This window comes from Calidris pugnax, unplaced genomic scaffold (genome assembly GCF_001431845.1).
Source record: "Calidris pugnax isolate Ruff unplaced genomic scaffold, ASM143184v1 scaffold281, whole genome shotgun sequence".
Lineage (NCBI taxonomy): Eukaryota > Metazoa > Chordata > Aves > Charadriiformes > Scolopacidae > Calidris > Calidris pugnax.
The window spans coordinates 497,116-520,971 of record NW_015091028.1 but is presented as its reverse complement, the minus strand read 5'-3'; the positions used below and the strand labels follow the sequence as shown (position 1 = coordinate 520,971).

The 23,856-nt window shown below is 61.1% G+C and overlaps 3 protein-coding genes across 4 annotated transcripts in view; 1 reads left to right on the top strand and 2 right to left on the bottom strand.

Annotated features, from left to right (window-relative positions):
- Positions 1-37: 37 nt before the first annotated feature.
- Positions 38-12,261, top strand: ZDHHC9 (zinc finger, DHHC-type containing 9). Its single transcript, XM_014956058.1, has 9 exons — positions 38-345; positions 8,311-8,471; positions 9,050-9,208; positions 10,181-10,318; positions 10,468-10,516; positions 10,801-10,903; positions 11,045-11,148; positions 11,284-11,455; positions 12,050-12,261. The coding sequence occupies exons 1-9, from the start codon at positions 179-181 to the stop codon at positions 12,152-12,154; spliced, it is 1,158 nt and encodes a 385-aa protein (XP_014811544.1). The 5' UTR covers positions 38-178; the 3' UTR covers positions 12,155-12,261.
- A 2,312-nt stretch (positions 12,262-14,573) lies between these two features.
- SASH3 (SAM and SH3 domain containing 3) lies at positions 14,574-19,863 on the bottom strand. Of its 2 annotated transcripts, none has more exons than XM_014956056.1 (8): positions 19,706-19,863; positions 17,318-17,413; positions 16,923-17,072; positions 16,704-16,845; positions 16,473-16,624; positions 16,141-16,347; positions 15,838-15,988; positions 14,574-15,739 (listed from the first exon to the last, which is right to left on the bottom strand). In XM_014956056.1, exons 1-8 carry the CDS (start codon positions 19,757-19,759, stop codon positions 15,552-15,554), a joined length of 1,140 nt encoding a protein of 379 aa, XP_014811542.1. In that variant the 5' UTR covers positions 19,760-19,863; the 3' UTR covers positions 14,574-15,551. The 2 variants fall into 2 exon arrangements, with proteins under 2 accessions (XP_014811542.1, XP_014811543.1); XM_014956057.1 differs by having other exon boundaries at positions 14,574-15,736.
- Positions 19,864-21,254: 1,391 nt separating this feature from the next.
- The window catches only part of XPNPEP2 (X-prolyl aminopeptidase (aminopeptidase P) 2, membrane-bound), an 8,895-nt gene continuing 6,293 nt past the window's right edge, over positions 21,255-23,856 (bottom strand). Inside the window, exons 19-21 of the mRNA XM_014955987.1 lie at positions 22,562-22,638; positions 22,370-22,468; positions 21,255-21,501 (exon numbers count right to left, since the gene is read on the bottom strand). Coding sequence (XP_014811473.1) covers positions 21,292-21,501; positions 22,370-22,468; positions 22,562-22,638 — 386 coding nt within the window. The 3' untranslated portion in view covers positions 21,255-21,291. The remainder of the gene's footprint in view (positions 21,502-22,369; positions 22,469-22,561; positions 22,639-23,856) is intronic.

Here is a 23,856-nt window from a genome sequence, read left to right as displayed (position 1 = left end):
GCCGGTCACTCACGGTGCTGAGGTGTTTCTTCCTCTCCCCGCAGCCCCCGACCGAGCCCCCTCCGCCCCCCGATGATGCCGGGGCCGCGGGCGGTGGAGGAGCAGCAGCAGCAGCAGCAGCAGCAGCAGCAGCGCCTGGAGGTGTGGCGGCCGCCGCCGCCCCAGTGACGGCCCCGCCATGTCGGTGATGGTGGCGAGGAAGAAGGTGGTTCGGAAATGGGAGAAGCTGCCGGGCAGGAACACCTTCTGCTGCGATGGCCGCATCATGATGGCCCGGCAGAAGGGCATCTTCTACCTGACGCTCTTCCTCATCCTCGGCACCTGCGCCCTCTTCTTCGCCTTCGAGTGAGTTCCCCGCGGCGGCCGGCTGACCCCGCGGCCCCGGGACAGGGCTCGGGCAGGGCCCGTCTGCCCGGTGGCATTGGGAGCGGGAGGGGAGCGTGGCGGAGAGGAGCCTGGTGCGGGGCTCTCTGGTGGGCTCTGCCCCTGCACCCACAGCAGGGTGACCCTGGGGGTTTTGGGGGAGCTTTCCCTTGTCTCTGCTTGCGGCGTGACGCCGGCTCTCCGTGTGCTTCCCTGTGGTTGGGACTTGGAGTCCCTTGACCTGAGCGGGGCAGGAGGGGGTGGGGGTTTGGGGTGCCTGCTCCTTGCCCGGGGAGAGCCGGGGTGCAAGGGCACTGCTGCTGCAGCAGCCGAGGCCAGCGGGGCCCAGCCTGCATCCTGCCCCCGGTCAGCCCGGTGAGGGAGGTGACCCAGCCGGAGAATTAACACAAAAAGGAGTGAGCTCGGTGGCAGTGGGGTTGGTTTAGCACCGATCCGACCTGCCCTGCAGCCGCCAGCTGGCTGGGTGTTGCAGAGTGCTGCACTACAGCACACGCTCCCGGGAGCTCTGGTGTTTGGAGAGGATCCGGCCGCCCTTTTAGCTCAGCTTGGCAGCCTAAAGACCCGCAGCCCCGGTCTTGGGTGCTGCCAAAAGAGCAGGGCCTGCCCCCTCCCCACAGCTCTCCCCGTGAGCTGGGCTGGGGAACCGATCTGGCCTTAGACTAATCCCACCAAAAAAAACAAACAAAGGGGAAAAAAGGCCTCTGTTTGCTGAGCCCTGGTGTTGTGGGGAGGGGACAGGACTGCCCCTTCTTCCTGGTTTGAGGATGAGCTTGGATCAGCTGAACAACTGTGAAACTTTCCTTCCTCTGCCTTCATCAGCATGTTTATGCTGTTCTTAGAGAGGCCAAGGTCCTACATGGTGTTGGGTAACACAAAAGCTCTTTAAGCCAGGAAAGCAAGCGGAAGAAACTGCTCAAGGGTTAAGCCCTGGCTATTCCTCCAGATACAGAAAGCACTCAGCCCAGATGCTGGCCTCCTGGACGTCTTCCCCAGGCCAGGGGACTTGTCTCAGCTTCCCCTGGCCAGGCATTGCTCTCCCTGGCTCCTCTTGTTAGCGGGTATCGCTGGCAGCTTGGGAAAGGGCTTTCTGGAACAGTCCGGGGAGGCTTGCCACATCCCAAGAGCAGTGATGAAGTGGCAAATGTTGGGTCTTGGTCAGGCATGAGACTGGTTTTTCTGCTTAGTTGTCGTGTAGCTGTGGAGGCCGGTGCCGTAGGACTGGGATGTGAGGTGTTGGGGTTCCCCAGAGCGGAAAGCCCAGATTATCCCTGACTCAGTCTGAACTCAAAGGTATGAAATGACACCACCATTTGTTCTGTTGTTTGGGTGTTTTCGCCATCCGAAAGATGGGGCTAAGACTTCCTGCCTTGCAGGAAGAACTACTGAGTGTTACTGCTCCAGAAACACTCATTGCGAGGGATAATTGCTCTCGCTCCCTGCGGAGCCTGTCCTTAGCCGAAGAGCGAGGCCACATCCCGCTCTGCCATGTTTGCCCTCGCCAGCTGTGGTTGTGTGGGGCAGAGGGACCCAAGGGCTGCCCTTCCAGTGCGGGGCTGTGCCAGCAGAGCCGGTGGTGTGATGGCTGGTTTGTCATGGGTGCAGCAAGGGCCTGGGAATTCCTCGAGAAGCCCCTTCCCAGGCTCCAGGAGGCAGAGGCCTGTGGCAGGGTCACTCGTGTCCTTCCTCTCACTGAGACACCCAGGACGTGCCTTTTGCATAGGGCTGGAGGGTGGTCTCTGTGGGGGCTGCTGGCCTGCGGGAGGTTTGGCTGGGAGCAGAGTCATCTCTGAATTTTAGTTAAGCTGCCTGAAACCCAGCAGGAGATGAGGAAAAGTTTGGGAAAATCCAAAATACCCATTTGATCCTCTCAAAGCACAGCACCGTAAAGTTTTCTGTTTGAAAGAGGTGGGTTTGGTTGGAAATTCTTGGGGGATTTTTGAATTTGGGGCAGGGGTGAGCTGTTGCCTTCCCAGCCAGGACCGCTCCGCAGCGTCTGTGCGTCGCCGCCCCGGCTGGGCGGGTTGGCTGCTCGAGGGTCCTGCTTCCCCCGGGTGCCTTCTGAGGGCATCGGGGTGATTCTACCTGAGGGGCTCGGCCTTCATCTTTTCGCTGTGTTACCCATTCATTTCAGCTTCTGGCAGATTTGTGCTGAAATTCGTGGTTTCCTTCTTAAAGTTTGTGCTACGGAGGAACGATTGGGGTTGTTGGGATCTGGGTTTGGGGAGAAGCAGATTGTGGTGGGTGGAGGAGCCCGTTTAATTCCTGCGCGCTCGCTGCAGGGGTGCCCGTGTTGTGAGCGCTTGTTTCATTCAGCTGAATCACTTGCGCAGTCACACCTTGTCTAAACAAGGCTCGGGGGTGCCTGAAGCCAGAAAACATCTCGCTGGGCGCTGGGAGCCGGCGCGGGTCTGATCCTCGCCCTGCAGGCTGCTCTGGCTGGGCTCTGATTACAAACGCCGTTGCTGGAGAGCCGGTGGTGACTGGCATCGCGCCTCATGAGATAAGCCCAGTGTTTCTCCCCGAAAGAGTCCTCCCCGGCCATGGAATAAACGACAGCCTCTCTGTTTGGGCTGCTGCTGCTGGTATTTTTACTCCCCCCCACCTTCCAAGTAGCTCTGATGCCATCGGCTCATCTGCCACATCTCCAGTTGAACGCTCTGAAGCCACCTCAGCCCCGTGTGGGGGATTTTTTTTTTAATGTTTTTATGCCCTAGACTGCAGAGCTGCGGTCTGGAATGGGGTAAGTCTTTTCCTCAGGGAGACTGAGCTATCAGTGCTCTACCTGGAGATCGGCTCCTCCCTCCCAGATAAAGCAGGGGCCGTGGAGTCCTCTGCCCAAGGGCACCTCTCCCCACCGCCTGGGCAGACCAGCTCCTGCTGCTCAGGGCTGGGGCCGGTCCCTGCAGGGTCCCAGACCTGTGTCTAATTGGGTCTACTCTGGGACCGTAACGCGTCACAGAAAATCCTGCTCAGTATCCTGCTGGCATTATTTCAGACACTTACTGGGGACGTCAGCTTTTGTGCTAGGGCACTTAGTCGTGCAGCTACGCTTGTCGTATTGGAGCGCAAGGAGGAGCCCAGGTAAAGCAATTAGTGAAATCCACATGGGAATTCAGACGATGGGATGTAGCGTCCTCTCTCTGGCTGCTGGGGGTTTCCGTTGCAGGTTGCCAGCGTGTCTGTAATGGCCCTCCTGAAGCCAGGCTTCTCCATTCAGCTCTCCAGAGCAGCTGCAAGAGAACTGCATTTCTTTTGTCTTCAGCTTTCCAGCACCAAGGTCCAGCCTCTGTAAATGTTACAGGCCAGATAGCGCCCGCGACGCCAGGCTCCTGGGCACGGAGAGGGGCTGCTGTTTGCTTTGCCAACAACCAAGTACCTTTATCACTTTATTTTTTTTTCTCCTTTCTTAGCTACGTAGAGATTAAAATTTCTTTGTTTTCTGATGAGTTGATAAAAATCTATGCTCGACCCTTCATGTGACTTGATTTTTTATTTTTTATTTTTTATTTTTTTTCCCAAACCCCAGAGATCCAAGATTTTGCACTGAAAAAGAAGCGCTTCTGAGATGGCTTTTGCCTCTGGTTAGGTCTATGTCAAGGTGATTATCGCTTTTGGGGAATTATAGTTTCTCTCGATAGAAGTGAACCTGTTGGTACAAATCAGCTGATCGGCTTCTGTGTGAAGTGGCTGCTCCCGGGTTTGTGAGTTGCGAGTCCTTTTTCTTGTACGTGGGCTCCTTCTCAGAGGACAACTCGCTCTCCCCGCAGCCTGCCCTTCTCTGTGGCACCGGGTCTCGGGGTGCTCTCCTCCCGCCTGCCCGGAGATTGGAGTGCAGCTGGGAGAGGAGCAATAACGCCGGTGTACCCTCTGTGTCCCCTGCCTGAGGTCGGCTGCTGCATGGCTTGGGTTGGAAGCTCGTGCCGTGTCCTCGCAGCACTTTCTGCATCGCTGTCGACAGCCGGGGAGAGTTTCTGTAGGCAGTTCTGGTTCTCCCTGACTGCTGCTTGGGAAAGGGCCCCAGAATTGTAGCTTGGCAGCGCGGCCATTACCCAGGGGTTCAGAGCAAATGACCACAACATCAGCGCTGGGAAACCATCCCTGGTCCAGGAGATGCAGATGGCTGGGAGTGCTCTGCTGAGGGCCAGGCCTTTGGGAAAGGCTCTGCTTCTCCAGCTTTCGGGACAGGTACATGTTGTGGTTAGGTGTTAGTTTAGGAAAGTTAAATAGGTGATTTGCAAGCGAGATGTAAATGAATTATAGAGCAGAGCTTGCGCTGAGCCCTGGAGGGGCCTGGCAGTGAGAAGTGCTGCCTGATGGCCATGGCTGAAGTCCTCTTCCCTTGGGGCTGGCGTGTTTTCCCCTTCCTCCAGAGCTTTCCTTACTGTGCTGCTTAAACAGACCTTCCAAAGTCACAAAATAATCGGCCAAGCACCCCTTGCGCTGTGAACTCATGGCACATCCCAGCTGCTGCTTCTTGCTGCTCCCCCTCCGCTCCATTCTGATGATCTCTTTGTTTAAGCCTTTCTCACCCCCAGTCCCCCCCCCGTCCCCCATGATGATGAGTTGTGATAGTGCTGTTATTGTCTGCTGTTAGATGACAAAATGCTCAAGAACACAGATACTGCACTGGGGGCGGAGGAGGAGCAATATCCGTACATGCCAACAGTATGTCTCTGTTGACTCTCAGCTTTCCCAAACAAAAGATCTTTAAAATGTCTGTTACTTAGGACTGTAAATGAATTGCTGAGCGTAATCGCGCTGGAGTCGAGGCGCAGACTGAGGGCTCCCCGGGGCGAGTGAGTACCAAGGCACAGCCTCACGCGGGGCCGTACCTGTTGCTCGGCTGTTCTGGCCGGTGCGGGGCTCTCTCTGCCCTGGCGGGTGGACGGGGCACATTCCCTGGAAGGCCCCTTCCCGAAAGCAAGGCTCCGCCAGCGCAGTGCGGGGCGGGAGGCAGGCAGTGGGCTCGGTGTTGGGTTTTGGGGTGCAGTTTCAGCACGGTGGGGGTTTGTCTCGCTCACACATCTCTGACCTGGCCCCGGGCCGTGCTCGTTCGAGGGGATCCAGCAGCGCTGCCAGCCCAGCATCCTGGGGAGGCAGGAGAGCCCTGCTCAGCCCCTGCTGTGCTGGGGCATGGCTGAGCGATGGGACTGAGTGTCCAGCGTGGTGCTGGGATGTTTGCTTCGTGCTGGAGGGACAATGACAACAGGACAATGGCTTCACTGAGCAGACACCTCATGCACTTCGGTGAATGGGGGCTGCAGGAGCCAGCATTAACACTTCCTTGCATAAGCTTCTAGAAGTCTTTTCCCCATCAGACAGGAGAGCAGGCATCTGGTGTTTGCTGGGGCTTTGTCCCTCTCTGCTGCTGGCCTCTGGGCAGACAGACACTCTGGGATCGCTTCTCTCCCCTCCTCAACTGGAGACCTAGCCTGCCCCGTGCCTGTGCCACGCTGGGAGCTGGATGGAGGGGTTGGACACCGGCTGGATGCTGCTGCTTCCCTCACCACAGTGGGCAGGACAGTCACGCACTCATCTCTTTCATCTCCTAAAATTGCAGGCTTCTTCCCATTCCCTCTTCCCACTCCCATGCCGCGCTCAGTGGTGTGGTATCGTCAGTCTGGAGGCCACTCTTGCTGTGCCTCGGGGACAGCAGGGCGTGCTGCATCCCCCAAGGGCAGGTTTCCTCACAAAGATGCTCAGGGAATGGTCAGCAGGGAGTGAGTCACATCCCACGCTCGTGCGCAGATGGAGCGGGGACGGCATGGGCTGCGGCAGGGACTGATCCCGATGCTCCCTGAGCGCTGCTGTGCAAAGCTTCCAGGTCTGTGCCCGGGAGAGAGCACCCGGCACCGATCATGTGCCTGCAGGTAATAAATCTCCTGGCTGACAGTGCACTGAAGAAACTTATAAGGTGTTAGTGTATATCTGAGGCTGGGAGCTCTGGCGCAGTTTTGGCTCAGCTTTAACACAGTTCATGAATCCATATTTTAAGCCTGTAACATGTTCGTGTTGTTACAACAGTTATAAAAGCTGTCATGTCAGCTGAACATGGGTCAAACTGCAGCCCTTTGAGGTGGACCGCGTCCAGCTTTTAGAAGAATAAACCCATATTCCTTCCCAAAATGGGATCCAAGGTTTCTGTTTAATTGCTGGCTGACTTGCAGCTCTCTCTCTAGACTTTGCCCTTGTGAAAAGAAAGTGAAGTTGTCTGAAGCTGCCTACAGTCGGTGAGCTCAGCCCTGTGGCCACTCCGCCTGCCTCTTTGGGTGTAGGCAGGGCTCTGCACACAGACACCTCTATGGGTTGTGTTGTTTTAAGTAACTGCACAGTTTGTAGTGTCTAAAATTAACGCTGTTGGTTATGGGGACAGGCCCTGTGCATCGCTGTGGATGCTTCGTGTTGTGGCTGTGACCAAAGCACACCGTAGTCTCAGTGTACAGCCCTTTCTGTACCTCATCACACACAGGGGACAGTCACTGGAGTCTAGCAACGGCAAATGAAAGCCCGGTGAGGCTTCTGCAGTAGATGGTGGGCTTGCAGAATCCAGTGCTGCAAAAGAGCCATCTGGAGCTAGAACCTTTATTGCATTATGGAGAAGCTATGGGTGGGAAGGTGATCCAGAACTAAATAGTTAATGCTACGGATGTCGTACGAATCACCTTGCTTAGGATGAGAGATCCACCAGGGAGGATAATCCCGTGCCTTTCACCACAGTAGCCTTATGCTTTCTTGGAGATCAGCTGTGGATGGGAGCAGGAGCCTGGGCTGGATCCACCCCTCTGGAGTCAGGGCTCACCAGAGAGCTTGGGAACCCAACCTCGTCGGGAGGAACCCAGGCAAGCAGGAGTGCAAGGAGAGGGGGAATTTTGCAGAACCGTTGGGATTTGGGTGGGCTTTCCATTAAACCATGGGAAACATCCATAGGAACTTCACCCCAACATAAAGGGGGTTTTCTGAAGGAATCGGGGTAAAAGTATGTTTTCTTTCAGGCGAGTGTGTCTCTAACCCATGACTCCTGCATGGCCTGTGCTGCGGTGCCCATGCAGACATGTTTGCGGGTGTCCAGAGGTGACGGGGGCCACAGAGAAATTAATGTACTTGCTCCCTTTGCACCACCTCAATCAGCGGGATTAGCGGCATAAATTCCTCATTGGACCTTTCTGTATTTATAAAGCAAACAAACCTTACGCTGTGTTTCCTCTCTTGAGCTGGGTTGGTCTGGGAGCAGGAGCCTTTCTGCTTCAGTTGGACCTTTCAAGTCCTTTCCCTCAGAAAAGTCAAAGGAAGCCAGACGTCTTGTTGCACGGGAATGTTGCACTGCCACCTGAATCCATTCCTGAGAAGCACAGGATGCGGTTCATCCCTGGAAAGTCATTTCTGTGGTACTGGAAGCTGCTGCCTCTCTAGAGGACAGCCAGAGATCTGGGCTTCTGTGCCTGCCAGCTCTCTCCAGTGGTGGATTCTGGGACCAGGCCATGGGTGCTTCTCCTGGGTCTGTCCCTCGGCAGCAGGCTGCGGCGGGGTCCTTCTGGCCAGTTTCTGTTGTCACTGTGACTCTGAGCAAAATGGGAGCTGGAAACAAACCAAAACGCTGGAAAGTAGGCTGTGCCTGGCTGGTTAAACACACGGGGGTACTTTGAGCGTGAGTAGTCAGCTGGAAACAAACCAAAACGCTGGAAAGTATGCTGTGCCTGGCTGGTTAAAAACACGGGGGTACTTTGAGCGTGGGTAGTTGTTAGAGCTGCCCCAGGGGTGTTTCCCCGGATGGGTGGGACTGGGAGGAAGCGCTGAACAGCCTCTCTTCTCGAGATGGAACCAGTGTGCAGAAAAGTCTAGGCTCTGATGCCGTGCCAGGCTCTCAGGCCCTGGCTCGGGCGGAGCGTGCGCTGGTCTGATTCATGGCCTCCTGCCGTCTCTCCGCAGGTGTCGGTACCTGGCGGTCCAGCTCTCCCCGGCCATCCCCGTCTTCGCAGCAGTTCTCTTCCTCTTCGCCATGGCCACGCTCCTGCGGACCAGCTTCAGCGATCCCGGGGTGATCCCCAGAGCCCTGCCTGACGAGGCAGCCTTCATCGAGATGGAGATCGGTGAGTGAGGAGCCAGCTGAGCTGGTGAGAGCTGGAAAAGCCTCTGCATTTCTGACATATTTACAGGTTACATTCTCTGCGGAGCCTTTCCTCCTGGCTGGCCCTCCAGAAGTGGGGATTGGTGGCTAATTTTGCTTGTCTGAGTCTCAAAAAGATGGTGCGAAGTACCTGCTTCCCTTTCTGGGAACTTCTCACGTGCTGTTTTCTCTCTTGTAGCTGTGCACATACAAACTCTGTTTGCTTTCGGGAAGGGGGGCAGGAAGTTTGGTGTGGGCCCCCTGGTCCTTCAGGTAGAGGGGAAGTTTGGTGGATGGGCGTCTGTAGAGTGACGCTCCCCCCCCATCTCTGCTCAATCTGCCCAGGAAAGCTCTGGCATCCTTATTCCTGCCTCCAAGCTGCCAGCTTGGCTCTGGACAGTGCGAGCAGAGCTGCAGCCGCTGGCTCTAGACCTAGCAGGACCTAGCAGGACCTAGCAGGCCCCGGTCCTGTGGGTAGGAGAAGCAAGGAGGCGAGTTCTCGTTCTAGGCCTGTACTGGTGTAGCAGGTGGTTCTCATCTCTGCTTGGTCCTCTTTCCCAGAGGCCACCAACGGGACCGTGCCGCAGGGTCAGCGCCCGCCCCCGCGGATTAAAAACTTCCAGATCAACAACCAGATAGTGAAGCTGAAGTATTGCTACACGTGTAAGATCTTCCGTCCGCCCCGTGCCTCTCACTGCAGCATCTGCGACAACTGTGTGGGTGAGTAGAAGAGGTTCCTGCAGCTGGGGGTCAGGGGGGAGCCTTTGGGAGAGACCAGGTCTCACTCCACATCGGGTCTCACACTGAGCGAGGCCAGCACGGTGTGCTGTGAACAGACAGGGACAGCCTGCTTCATCTGAAGCTCCAGGAGCTTGAGATTTGCTCAGAACTTGAAGCCAGGTGGTTCATCTTTGCCATTGCTTCTTTGGCAATAACTAGTCTAACATAAGCCTAACTAGCCTAAATAGTGGAAACGTGCAGCCTGCTTTTGAGTGTTGCTCACTGCTGGCCGTGCTGGGCTAGAGGCTTCCAGTGGAGAGCTGTGTCTTGTGTGAAGGCAGCTCCTTGCATCAGCACGGAGATTCTGCTGGTGCGACCGGTGCTCCTGGTGTGTGTTCCCCTCCCTGCACAGCAGATTCTGTCTTAGCTCTTGTGTATCATCGTTGGCTCATGTTCAACATCCCTTCTCAAGGAAGAAATCCCATTCTTTTGAATCCCTTTCCTCCTCTGCAGGTTCCCAGCCCTTTGCATGTTTATGCAGTTCCTTGAACTCCCTTCTAATTGTCCTAGTAGGAATAAAGTGGCACATGGGTTAGATAAGAAATTCTGAACCCCGAGGCCTTCATCTAACCCGTGTGCTGCTCTAGTAAAAGCTATTATACCTCAGGTCTCGGGGGGAGAAGAAATGCATGGGGCCAAGCTCTGTCTTAATGTGCAAAACAACTCATTAGTAGATCATTTTTTGCATTTTCTTACCTGGTCTCCCCTTCTGGAAGGGGACCATGATGTGGGGCCCTGAGTTAGCAGAGGATTGGACTTGGTGGTCCAGGGAGCCCTCGTCAGCCTTGGAATTTTCTGAGTTTGGGGCACAGGGGTAGGGTCTGGAAGGGGTAAGGCCTGGAGGAGGAGTAGTGTGTGGAGGCCGGCAGGGCCGTGGCAGAGCAGCACTGATCTCCATCTTCCCTTTCACAGAGCGCTTCGACCATCACTGTCCCTGGGTGGGCAACTGCGTGGGGAAGAGGAACTACCGCTATTTCTACCTCTTCATCCTCTCGCTCTCACTCCTCACCATCTACATCTTCACCTTCAACATAGTCTACGTAGCACTGAGTGAGTCTGCGGGGGGCAGGAGGCTGGGGGGGCTGAGGGGCAGCGGGGGCACAGATGGTGCTGTGAACCCAGAGGTGATGGAGGGGGAAAGGGAACTGGACTCAGCGAGACGTTCCAGACAAAAAGTATCTCTCTCTTTGTATTACCAGAATCTCTGAAGATTGGGTTTCTGAACACGTTGAAGGAAACCCCGGGGACATATCCTTCCATGGTGCGGAGGGGTTGGCTTCTCCAAAGCTGGGGGTCAGTGTGAGCTGTGTTATGGAGGGGCTGGAGCCTTGATGCCTGGGCTTCTCTAAGGGGTCTTTCAGGGCATTTTCCCCCATGATTACAAGGTGAGGAGCACTTCCGTGGCTTTTGGGAGGAGGGTAAAACAAAACCATGTCAAGGAGAAGCAGGGAAGTTAGGGCGGTGTGCCTGGGGTGGTGACACAGCTGGGCTGGGGCTGTTCCTGGCTGTTCCCAGTCCTTAACTCTTCTCACTGTACTGGAGGTGCTCATCTGCTTCTTCACCCTGTGGTCGGTGGTGGGGTTAACTGGGTTCCACACCTTCCTGGTGGCACTGAATCAGACAACCAACGAAGACGTAAGTAGAGTCTTTCTGTTCCTCTGATCCTCGCCTCCTTGGTGCGTCACGGCCGTGCCCCCCTGGCTGCCGTGCCCCACAGGCTGGGCTCCCTGCGGGTGGCAATGGAGCAGACCTGAGCCTCTGCCCTGTCTGTTGCAGATTAAGGGGTCCTGGACTGGGAAGAACCGCGTGCAGAACCCCTACAGCCATGGCAACATAGTGAAGAACTGCTGTGAGGTGCTCTGTGGGCCTCTCCCCCCCAGGTAGGCTCTCGAGGGGCAGCCCTGCCCATTTTTGCCCCAGAGCCCAGTGCGGGACTGGGAGGAGCTCTCCTTTGGGAGAGAAGCTGGCTTTGGGAGAGGTGTGGGGTCTCTGATGGTGTGATTCTGTTCTGGCAGTGTCTTGGACAGACGGGGCATCTTGCAGCAGGAGGAGAGCACAGCTCAGGAGGAGTCGTGCCCGCGGGGGCCCAGCTCTCAAGAGCCCCCCGTTGCTCAGGGCCCCCCCGGTGGGCAGGCAGAGGAGGGCAGCGCTCAGCGGAAGGATGGCAGCGTCCCTCACCCGAGTGCCGTGAGTGATTCCCTCTGGGAACAGTGGGGATGAGGGGGTGTCCTGCTTGCAGTCGCTGGTGCTTTGGGCCAGCAGAGGAAAAGCTGATAGTGTGACTCAGCAGGAACAGAGCAACACTTGGGGCCTCCCTGAGAGGTCGCCAATTTAAAGCCTGTTGTGCTCTGGCCCTGGAAACCAGTGTCTCTCTGGAGCTGGCCAGGAGCGTGCTGGGCTCCTCGGAGTCCTAGTAAACCTCAGAGGAAATCACAGCTGGCTGCGGTTTTGGAGCTGTCAGTTCTGCCCTGAGGGCACCCCCAGGAGCTGGTGATTACGGAGGCAGGAGGGGCTGAGGAGGGGTGGGAGTTTGCAGGTGTGGGATCTCTGTCCTTGGAGAAAGCCATTGCCCCACTGGGTATGGCCCCGAGCAGCCCGCTCTGTCTTTGGAACTAGCCCTGCTTTAAGGATGTGGTTGGATTGGAGACCTCCAGAATGCCCTTCCCACTTAAATTATTCCGTGAATACGGTGGGAAGTGGCAGAGCCTTCTCCTGCTTGGGCATGAGCTGCTGTTTCTCTGGGGTGTATTCCTGCAAGTCACTGCTGTCTTCTGTCTCCAGGTCCCTGCACCACCCCTGAGCGACGCTGACGTGCCAGAGGAGAAGCAGCTAACGTCTGGGGAGCTCCCGGTCCCATCCCAGGACACTGGGCAAGCAGAACACTAGCATCTGCTTGAAAGGGAGAACTTTCTTGTTTTGTCTAATCAAAGCTGGAAGTGACGGAGGAGAGGAGGAGATGGGCTGGATGGCAGGCAAACGATTCCTCATGGCCATTTTGCTTTAGTCATTATTCCCCGGGATGCGCGGGCGGTGTGGGCCGGCGCTGGCCTTGCACGGTGCCGAAGGGTAACGAGCCCGAGTGGCCCGCCTTGGTCACCGAGGGGCTCTCACTGCCACTGGGGCTGGTCTGCCTGCGGGCCGAGGCAGGACCTCTTGCTCTGCAGGTTGTCCTGGATGCTAAATACGGGCTCGGTGGCCGGGGCTGTCCCCGCCTCTGGCCCCGACTCTCTGATGAGGCGACTTGTTGTCAAGCAGCTCAGAAGCGACATTAGGGCTGGCCTGCTCCCTACTGCTGAGGAATCCTGATGGGAAGGGGAAAGCAATTTATGGCAGTAGCGTCCTCTCCCCCCTCCTCCCTCCTTCCGCTAATCTGTGGCATTGTTTTATTGGTTAACGTGGCAGGGCTTGTCTGGAGACATTTTGGTGCCAAAAGGGCCAAAACAGCTGGGAAGGTGTTCTGCTGGCAACGGTTTTTAAAGTAGCTTCCTTCCCGTGCTCCTTCTTTTTGTGTGACTGAGCCGGTGTGAGAGCAGTCATGGCGGGGGCCTCCTTCCCCTCCTTCCCCTCCTTCCCCTCCTTCCCCTCCTTCCCCTCCTTCCCCGGGGCTCACGCCCGACTCGGGGCTCGAGGGAGGGAGGGGGCACCCCGTCTTCCTGCCGCTTGTCTCCACCCCGCGCTGGCCGCAGAGCGGTTGTGCAAGGGCTGTAGCGAGCTGCAGGGGAGTGTCACCCTGTGCCACCACCTCTCCAGCTCCTGCCAGGGCTGCGTTTGCTCCCAGGTGCCAGCGCCGAGCTCCGGCGTGCCCTCCCCTCGCCCCCCAGGCTGTGGCACGCTGCTCTGCAGAGCCTCAGCCCCCATTCTGTGTCATGTCATTGTGTCCCCGTGTCCCTCCCTGCATTTCTCAGCCATCCCCAGGCCTCCAGAGCCTTGGCTCTTCCCGGGGCTGCCCGGGCCGTGTGGTGCCTTAGAGCTGCCCCAGGGAGGAGAGGCCGGGGCAGGCGGCGGTGGCAGAGCTCTGTGCTGGGACAGGGCTCCCCTCCCAGCACCACGCTCCCTGTGCTGTGCCCGACAGCCAGGCTGGGAGGAGCCTCATGTCTGGGGGGTCCCCGCGAGGGCTGGAGATGGAAGGAAGGTAGTTTTGGGCTCTCCCAAGTGCTGGGTCCCTCTGTGCCTCCCCACAGACATGGGGTGAGTGGGTGGCAGGAGGAGGATGTCCCACTGGGGCAGTCCTGCTTGGTTCTCTGTCACCCTCCTTCCCTGGCCTCCTGTGCCACCCTGCTTTCGACAGTGGCGTGAGCGAAGCGGGGGCCTTGTCCCCCCGATGTGTGCCTCCCAACTTGCTCCTCTTCCCTGGCCCCTCACAGTGTTGACCTGGGCCGTGCCTGGCAGTGGCCGAAGTGGTATTAACATGGCATTAACGTGGTGACTGGTGCTGGCCCCTCTCCCGTAGTGCCAGGGTCTCCTCTCCTGGGCAAGAGGGCAGAGCTGCCGCCCTGGGCTCCGGCAGCGGGTTCAGAGTGTCCCTGCAGCTGGTCCCTGCTGGCACATACAAGGGAAGGAGCTCGGGCCTCCCACGGCCAGCGGGGCTGGAGCTGCCCGGCTCCCACCCTCTGCCCCCCTGCAGCCAGACCTGGCCCCTCACCCCCGGGGCAGGGGGGCTCCTGAGACCAGCCCCAGGCCCCACACCCCCCGCCGGCCGTGGGAGCTCCCCTCCTCTCCCACCCACCCCAACACGCTACTGACCAAATCTCAAACTCGTTGTGAAAAAGTGTATTTTTTGGTTTTACTAATGTGTTTTGGAGGGTGGTGTGTGGAGTGCTGCCTGCTGGGGCCGGCGCGGAGGCTGCCTGCACCTGTGGTTCCTGCCTGCTCCGTTCAGGTTCTCTGTGAAGGAAGTGGGGGTAGGGCGAGGGTTGGTGTTTCTTTATTTTTCTTCTTCTTCTTCTTCTTTTTTTTTTTTTTTTTTTTAATTTGAAAACAATGAAGGAAACTTAATTGGTTTGAAAAACGGCTGAGCTGTAGCCTCTGCCTCTGTCTGTACCTCCCCACGCCCGCTGCCCCCTTCCCTGTGCCTTTCCAGCCTCTTCATCTCATGCCTCAGGGTGTCTTGTCCGCGCCGTCCCATTGCGTCCTGCGGGTGAGGGGGGTCTGGGTGTGTGGGTGCTGCAGCCCGGGCTGAGGGGTGACAAATCCTGGCGGGTGCAGCCAGGGAGGGCCCTGGGAAGCTCTCGGTTACCTGCAGTCACTGCTCCCCCTCAACTCCCTCCCTGGGTAGGTCGGAAGCAGGCTAAATGCTGGAGAGAAATGGTCTTGCAGGCGTTTATTGGGATGGAGCTCAAAGGAACAGTCTGGGTGCCCACGGGCCGCTGCTGCAGCGCGGGAACTGGAGTTGGTGGCCCACAGCAGCCAGGGCTGGCCCAAAGGGGCTGGGGCAGGTCCCCCCAGCTGGGGAGCAGCCGGTTGATGCGTCCTTCTCCCTTGGAGATCCCTTGGTGCCTGCCCCTGCCACGACCCTGCCCATGCAGGGGGGCCTTGGCTGGGCTGCAGCTCCCCTGCCCCTTCCTGGGGGCTGTCTGGGGTGCTTTGGGGGGGTCTGGATGGGGCTGTGCTGGGTGACATCCTCACTCTGCTGAGCCCATCGCGCAGCAGGACGGTCACTCCATCTCTCCTAGCCCCCCTGGACCCCCTGGACCACCTTGGTGGCCTCTGGGGCTCCCCTTGAGCTGAGGAAGGGGGCTCATGATGCCCTTGCTGGGCTGCTCCCAGCGCGGCTGAACCTCTCCCCCCACAGTTGTCCAGCAAACCTTTCCCTGCCTGCCCTGGCTGTGCGAGGAAGGTGCTGGAGGAAGTGTCCTCCCTCGTGGCCAGGAGCTGGGCTGGGTGGCATCTCTGGGCTCTCCCACCCAGTTGCTCAGCACTGGGTTTGCTCTGGCCCTGCCTGTCCCTGCAGGCTCCTGTGTGCTCAGCCCAGCAGCCGAGGGCTCCGGGGGGAGCTTCTGAAGCTGTGGGTGAAGTGGGGCCACCCCCGGAGAGGTGACCCAGGCCCTGGGTGGGGGGCGCGGTGCCCGGGGTGCCTGCAGCACCCACGTCAGGGTAGGGGTGCGGGGCAGTGCAGTACAAAATGTTCTGGGGGCAGCAAATGGGACCGGGGGCCGAGCTGCCTGCGGGGTCCTGCTGCCAGGGCTCACCTGAGTGTCCCCCCCGCAAGCAGCCATCCCCTCCAGCCGGACCCACTGCCGGGGGTGGGCTGCGCCCGTCGGTGGGCAGTGCCGGCAGGGCAGGCTCAGGAGGACTCTGCCAGGGAGAGCGCCTGCAGCTGCCCCTCAGGCCCGCCCGGCTCGGCCTCGTCCCGGCTGCTGTCTAAGGCCTCCGATCCCTCGAAGCAGCCCGAGTCCCGGGGAATGTCCCCCTTGGGCTCCAAGGGTGAAGGCTGGGCCTCGGAGCTGTCACCTTCCTCCGGCTCACTCGCTGCTGGGGGAGAGGGGACGCGGTGTCAGCGGGGAGCAGGGCTGGGGCTGCCCGGCGTGGGGGTACCCTGGGGTATCCCCGACCTCCCCCCTGGCTCTTACTGTCGTAATCCAGCAGGAGCTCGGCGGCCGTGAGCAGCTTGGCGCGGTGCTGGGGGTCCGTGATGTGCAGCTCGTTGAGATGGGTCTCCCGCAGCTCCTTGAAGTCCTCCAGGGTCTGGTAGCCGTTGAGCAGCAGGGTGGAGGTGTGCTCCTGCCATGGGCACCATGCGGGGGTGAGCGGGGTGCTGCATGGCTACCCCCGGCCCTCCCCGCCGTGCCCTTCCCGCTGGCCGCCACGCAGAGGGGAGGGTGGTCCTGCTGCTGGCGGGACCCCGGGCTCGAGCTGGGTGGCCCCCCCCTTACCTGCAGGTTGATGCGCTCCAGCAGCTCGTGGAGGGTCTTGGGCTTGGGCCGCTTGCTCTTGACGGAGCCCCGGCTCTTGCGGGGGGGGGCCTCCTCCTCGGGAAGGACGTCCACGTAGATGAACTTGAAGGAGCCCACCTTGTTGTTGAGCAGCCCCGTCCAGGTGCCCACGGGCGGCTTCTCGATGATGCCGATGATGTCCCCTTTCTGAGATGAGGGAGATGGGGGGTGGAGGCGGGTACAAGCTTGGGGGTTCCACAGGGGGGTCCCCGGCCACCCTCCCTCCCCAGGACCTGCTCCCTGGCCCCAACACCCCCCAGCCCCTGGCTCACCCGCAGCTTGAGGGAGTCCCTGTCGTAGGGGCTGGGTGTGAAGTCGGTGTGGACGCGGGCCCGGCCGCAGAAGGGGCCGGTGTAGGCTGGGCCGCTCTCCTCCAGCTGCAGGCTCTCCCGCTGGCTGCCCCCGGGGCTGGAGACCTCGCTGCCTGCAGAGGGGAGGGAGGTGAGGACGTGCCCCCCCGGCTGTGGGGCAAGGGGCCAGAATCCCCCCGGGGTCGGGCTCACCACTGGACAGCTGGCGGCCGAGCGCTGGGTGCCCGTCTTCCTCCATCTCCACGTAGGACAGGGGCACCTTCTCGTGGCTGGGCCCCTCCGTGTTGCCGGCTGGGGACAGGGGGCACGGGGACCCCTCCTCCTCCATCTCTCCCTGCCGGGGGACCGGGGTCAGGCCAAGGGATGGGGGGGCGGCTGACCCCCCGCCTACCTGGGCCCCCCCCTGCTCACCTTCCCCTCCGCCAGGGCTTTCACGGCCATCCTGCCCATCTTGCGGTTCATGGTGCGGGAGATGACAGCCCGCCACTTCTTGCCCAGCTTCATCCCGCTGCTCCGTGCGGCGTCCTCGGGGCCGGCGCTGCTGGGCTCATCCTCGGGGATCTGGGCAGAGGGGGGGAGAGTGAAGGCAGAGCCCCCTGCCCCGGGCAAACCTCAGCTGTAAGACTCTCTGGGGAGGGAGACCCCAAATCCTGCCAGTGCTGGAGCTCCTGGGGCTGTTCCTCGGGATGTGGGCCACCAGAAGCACCAGGAGTTGGGGGAGCAGGCTCTGAAAAGGGCTGTGCCCAGCGGGAGGGTGGTCTCAGGGGAGCAGGACGTGGCAGGGGGTGCTGCCCCTGGGCACTCACGTTCTCCTCCAGGTTGAACTCCTTCTCGCTCGGTGCGGGGGAGCTGACTTTGGACTTGGCGAAGTCCTTGAAGCTGCTGGAGCGCTGGAGGGAGAGCTGGGGGCAGAGGGAAAGGTGTGAGGGCTTCTCCCCACGTCCCCCCGGCCCCGTGCCAAGTTCCCACCCTCCCTCGGCCGCTCCAGGGCGATGCTGCTGCTGGAAGAGGTTTTTGTCTGCCACAGCCTGGCCCTCCTTGCCTCCCCCAAGAGCCGCCGTGTGTTGTGAACCCCCAGGACTCCCCCCAGAGCCCCTCCATCGCTCTCAGCGCGTACATGGCCCCTTGGCACAGCGTTTTGGGGACCAGAGCAGAGTGGGACCCACCTCGTGCTGTGGTGGCCTGGTCCCTCCCTTCCCTGTGAGTGTCCGACAGCCACGGGCTGTTTCCAGCGGTGGGGAGCAGGGGTACTGCCCTGCCCTGCCCCTGCCCTCACGTTCAGCTCCGGCCCCAAAAGCTGCTCATGTTTCCTGCCTGCGAGCACCGTCCCACGGCCCGGGGAGCACGTCCCCTGCCAGCATGGCCAGGGAGCTGAGCCCCAGCTCTGTGCCAAAGCCACCAAAGCGGGTTTTGGGTCTCAGTCCTCCATCACCGCCTCCTCCGGAATTCCCCGTGCCCCCCTGCCTGGCTCCCCTTCCCTCCTCTCCGTGTCCTTGGGTGCCTGTTCCAGGTGGGAAGGGTTCCCCACGCCAGGACCACCCTCGGTGATGGCCACCTGTTCGTTCCTGGGTCTCCCTCATTCCCGGATGCCCAGCTCCGGCGCTGCGGTGGGAGCTGGTTTGGGTGCCGGGGCTGGGGGAGCTCCGCTGGGGGCCATCGCCGCGCTCAGAGCTCACACCGCGGGGCCCGGTCCCGCCTGGACCACAACGGCAGCGATTTCCCCTCCCGAGCCGCTCTGCTCGCCCCGAGCTCCTGCTGCTGCCGGAGGCGGCTGAGGCTCCTCTCAGCTCCTTCTCAGCCCAGCCCTGCTCAGGCACGGCCCTGTGCCTTCCCCTCTGCCTTTTTATCATCTCGACTCAGCCCCTTTTATTACTTATTTCTGCCATTTTCTAATAGAGGCCCGGCTCAGGGGCGAGCTCCTGCTGCTGCCGGAGGTGGCCGAGGCTCCTCTCAGCTCCTTCTCAGCTCCTTCTCAGCCCAGCCCTGCTCAGGCATGGCCCCGTGCCTTCCCCTCCGCCTTTTTATCATCTCGACTCAGCCCCTTTTATTACTTATTTCTGCCATTTTCTAATAGAGGCCCGGCTCAGGGGAGGGAGACCCGGTTCCATCCCCACTGTGGCTTTACGTGGCAGGACCAGCCGGAGCATCCCTGGGGAGATGCTGGTGCTTTACCCAGCTCTGGCCCCAGCACCCCCAAACCCATGAGACCCGGGCAGCTTGGTCCCCTGGGGTCTCTCCCTCACCTCCAGCTATAACAGCTTCATGCCCTGTGCCCCCCGCCCCCAGCCAGGAAAGCCCCCCAGGGCTGGAGGAGCCGGGGGGGGTGAGAGAAGCTCTGGAAAGCCTGGGGCCATGGAGCTGTGGAAGCCAGGACCCTCCCGGACAGCATGGCAGCCAGAGGGAAGTGAGAGCAGCGGTGGTGGCTGGGCAAGGGCAGGGGATGCCCAGTGGGGCCTGCCAGGCTCGCTGGGCCACCCCCAGCACAGGGAGGGGGGGCTTCACACAGATTCCCCCCGGGAGCTTCCCAGCACGGAGGAGCTGCCGTGGTGTGTGGCTGTGCCGGGATGTCTGCCCGCCGGGGGCAGGACCGCAGCCCACCCTGGCCCTGCTGTGCTGGGGGCTCGGGAGCCCGCGGTGCTGGGAGCCGGTGGCTGCCGGCGCTCGGTGCGGTGCTGCCGGAGGAAGCGGCTGACACACGTGATGGAGCTGCAGCCTCGCGCGGCCTCGACCGCAGACACCTTGCCAGGAGCTGTGTGCCGGCACCATGGCTGTCCCCCCGGCAGGAAACGGCAGGCGGCCGCCCACACTGCGGGGAGCCGTGGGGAGGGGGAGCCTCTGTTTCCCCCCCAGCAGAGCCCCATGGGTCCCACCAGCACCCTGGCTTGCACCCACCCGGCCCATGGGGTCTGACCCCCCGGCTGCCCATCCCACCGGGCTGCAAACCGGGGTGGGAGCAGGACACGGGACGCGGCCAGGACCATCCATCGGCAGGGCCACGGTGGCCGGTGGTGGCAGGGACTGACTGCTGGTGGCACTGCCCCCAGATCCCGTGGGGAGCAGCCCCATGGCTCCCCCAACCCCACAACACCGGGGCTCCCTGCTCAGCATCCCATGGGCAACCCAGCCTTGGCCAGTGCTGGGCACACGGGGACACCAGCGGATGCCAAGGGCAACCGAGTGCCACTGGTGCTCACCTTCCTGTGTCCCGACTCCTTCTCCCCGGCGTTGGAGGGCTTGCGGCGCAGCATGGTGCCAGGGCCCGGCGGCGAGGACGCGGCGTTGGGGCAGCGCCTGGCACGGCACGTACCGAGGCACCGGCACCGGGGCCGGGAAGCGCACAGGAAGCCGTCGGTCACATGAGAGGCGCTTGCAGCGGGGTGCGCGGGCTGCGGCAGGAGGAAGGAAACCCTCCACGGAGCTGCTGCCCTGCCTGGGCCCCCCCGGGGCTGGGGGAGATGCCTCCCTGCACCCTGACGCCCCACGGCCATGCTGCTGCCCCTCGGCGGTACTGCTGGTGGGCACCATCCAAAGGGTGAAGGTCCCCAACCCCTCCGCTGTGTCCACTCATAGAATCACAGACTGGTTTGGGTGGGAAGGGACCTTAAAGCCCCCCCAGTGCCACCCCCTGCCCTGGGCAGGGACACCTCCCACCAGCCCAGGTTGCTCCAAGCCCCCTCCAACCTGGCCTTGAACCCCTCCAGGGATGGGGCAGCCACAGCTTCTCTGGGCAACCTGGGCCAGGCTCTCACCACCCTCACACCAAACAAGTTCCTTCTGGTATCTGATCTCCATCTTCCCTCTTTCAGTGTCAGACCCTTCCCCCTCCTGCTATGACTCCCCTCCCTGATGAAGAGCCCCTCCCCAGGTTTCCTGGAGCCTTCTCTTCTCCAGGCTCTTCTCACGTGGCATCCAGTGGCCAACCCCTCCACGTGACACTTGGTCTGGGATGTCCCCTCCATCCCCTGCATCCTCAGGTTCTCCTGGCCCCGATGGGGCATTGGGGATGGCCCTGGTCTGGCTGGCTGCCCTGCACCCTCTTGCTTCAGTTCCTCCATCTCTTGTCCTGAGAATTAAAATCTGCCCCAAATCTGCCACCGGTGCTGGGCAGATTGCACGGGGAGGGTGACACGTGTGGGACCAGACCCCCAGCCCCACACCGTCCATGGGGGATGGCTGCCCGGGCAGGGCGCAGCAGCGCGAGGCTCTCACCACCCTCACACCAAACAAGTTCCTTCTGGTATCTGATCTCCATCTTCCCTCTTTCAGTGTCAGACCCTTCCCCCTCCTGCTATGACTCCCCTCCCTGATGAAGAGCCCCTCCCCAGCTTTCCTGGAGCCTTCTCTTCTCCAGGCTCTTCTCACGTGGCATCCAGTGGCCAACCCCTCCACGTGACACTTGGTCTGGGATGTCCCCTCCATCCCCTGCATCCTCAGGTTCTCCTGGCCCCGATGGGGCATTGGGGATGGCCCTGGTCTGGCTGGCTGCCCTGCACCCTCTTGCTTCAGTTCCTCCATCTCTTGTCCTGAGAATTAAAATCTGCCCCAAATCTGCCACCGGTGCGGGGCAGATTGCACGGGGAGGGTGACACGTCTGGGGCCAGACCCCCAGCCCCACACTGTCCATGGGGGATGGCTGCCCAGGCAGGGCGCAGCAGCGCACAGGCACCCGCCGGTGTCGCTCATGTTTAATGGCAAACGAGAGAATAGAAAACAACAAAAAAAAAGGAAGTGAGCGGTGGGGAGAAGTAAACGGCGGCGCGGGCGGGGGGGCGAGGGGGGGTCAGGCCTGCAGCCCGGTGAGCAGCGCGGAGAGGAGGGAGGCGATGGCCAGCGTGCCCACAGTGGCGGTGGCGGCGGTGGCGGCGCTGCCCAGCGGGAAGGGCTCGGTGCTCCTCTGCAGCCAGCCATACTCCTCCTCCAGCCCCTGCCGCTGCAGCTCGGGCCCCACGCGCGCACGGATGGTCTCGTAGTAGGTGTTCAGGTACCGGATCTGCAGCCGGGCACCACGGGGGGATGTGGGGGCTGTGGGGGGCTGCCTCAACCGCCTGCACCCCCCACTGCCCACAGCCCTCTTCCCCCATTGGCTCTGCCCATCCAGCTGCCCCACACCCTGGTCACTGGCCTCATCCTCATCCCCTGTTGCCCCTCTCCATCCCCCCACCCATCCCTGCCCCGACCCCGTTTTGAATCATAGGATCATAGAATAGAATCACAGACTGGTTTGGGTGGGAAGGGACCTTAAAGCCCCCCCAGTGCCACCCCCTGCCCTGGGCAGGGACACCTCCCACCAGACCAGGTTGCTCCAAGCCCCCTCCAACCTGCCCTTGAACCCCTCCAGGGATGGGGCAGCCACAGCTTCTCTGGGCAACCTGGGCCAGGCTCTCACCACCCTCACAGCAAACAAGTTCTTCCTAATATTTGACTTAAATCTCCCCTCTCTCAGTCTGAAGCCCTTACCCATTGGCACATCACTACAAGCCCTTGTAAAAAGTCCCTCCCCATCTCTCCTGGAGCCCCTTTAGGGACTGGAAGGGGCTCTAAGGTCTCCCCGGAACCTTCTCTTCTCCAGGCTGAACCCCCCAACTCTCTCAGCCCCCCCTCCCAGCAGAGGGGCTCCAGCCCTCCCAGCATCTCCGTGGCCTCCTCTGGTCCCGCTCCAACAGCTCCATGTCCTTCTGCTGTTGGTGGCCCCAGAGCTGGAGGCAGTACTGGGGAGGGCTGAGGGGCAGAATCCCCCCCCCTCAGGGTTTAACTGCCCCAGCCTCATGCCATGGTCCTGGTGTCCCACTATATGCAAGCCCAGCCCCATAGCTGGCCCCACATGCCTTTACTGCCCCCTTGCCCCAAGCACCATGTACCTGCTCCGGGGACAGGAGGCTGAGGTCGATGAGGTTGCGGTCGTAGGGCACCAGGGACACCACCTCGAAGGTCAGGAAGGGCTTCTCCCCGCTCGGGTGCTGCCACAGAGCGGTGCCATTGGGTGTCCCCGCCCCGGGCCTGCAGCCCCCCTGTGCTGTGCCCCCCCTGCCAGCCCAGCCCCACTGCCCTACCTTGGTCTGAGCCTCCACCACGAGGGCGACATCCTCAATGCGGATCCCGAACTCGCCGTCCCGGTAGTACCCGGGCTCTGGGGGCCAGGAGGGCACCCGGTGAGTCCTGACCCCCAGCAACCCCCTAGCCCAGCTCACCCCACCCCAGAGGGGCTGTGTCTGCCCCCTGAGCAGGGACAGGCACTGAACACCTCCATCCACAGCCGGGGTCTGCACCTCGGGGACACCCCTGAGAGCCCGAGGCGCTGGCTGCAGCGGTGGGGACACGTACCGATGGAGGTGAACATGCCGGGTGTCAGTGGCACGTTGTTGGACTGGAAGCCCACAGGCCCTGCAGAGGACATGCTGTGGGTTATGGCTCCGGGGGTTGGCTTGTGCTGTGGGGACACCCTGACAGGGACCAAGGTGTCACACCAGCAAGGACCATGTGGCCATCCCAGCAAGGACCATGGAGCCACCCCAGCAAGGACCATGGAGCGACCCCAGCAAGGACCATGGAGCGACCCCAGCAAGGACCAAGAAGCCACCCTAGCAAGGACCATGGGGCCACCCTGACAGGGACCATTGGATCATTCCAGCAAGGACTGCAGGGCCATCCCAGCAAGGACTGTGGCCCACCCTGGTAAGGACCATGGGGCCATCCCAACAAGGACCACATGGCCATCCTGTCAAAGACCATGAGACCACCCTTGCAAGGACCGAGGCATCACCCCAGCAAGGACCACGCAGTCACCCCAGCAAGGAGCTCGGAGCCACCCTCACAAGGAGCACAGCACCCTGCAGGTGGGGGACACCCGCCCTCAGCAAGAGGCTCAGCCGGGCTATGAGGAGCTCCAGCTGAGCCCCTGTCCTCATCCCTGTCTGCGTCCCTGTCCCCCACAGCCCAGCCCGTGTCCCCACCGCCGGTGCCGCAGCACCTACACTCGTGGACCGAGAGGAAGTTGCCGATGCCATGGCCGGTCCCGTGGCCGTAGTTGAGTCCCACCTCCCAAAGTGCCCGTCGGGCAAAGGCCTCCACCGTTCTCCCTGGGGAACGACAAGGGGGATGAGGGCCAGTGGGCTGATGAGGGCCCCCCCTGCCCTCTTCCTCCTCCCCATGCCCTGGGGGGGGCTGGGCATGGCTGTGCTGCCCCATGCCTGGCTTGGCACCCACCGGCCGTGTTGGGTGGGAAGACGAGGCGGGACAGGTCGATGTTGCCCATCAGCACACGGGTGTAGGCTTCCTATGAGGGGCACGGCGGGGGGGCTGAGGGCAGTGGTGCCCAGTGGCCCCCCCGCCACATCCAGTCCTCGCG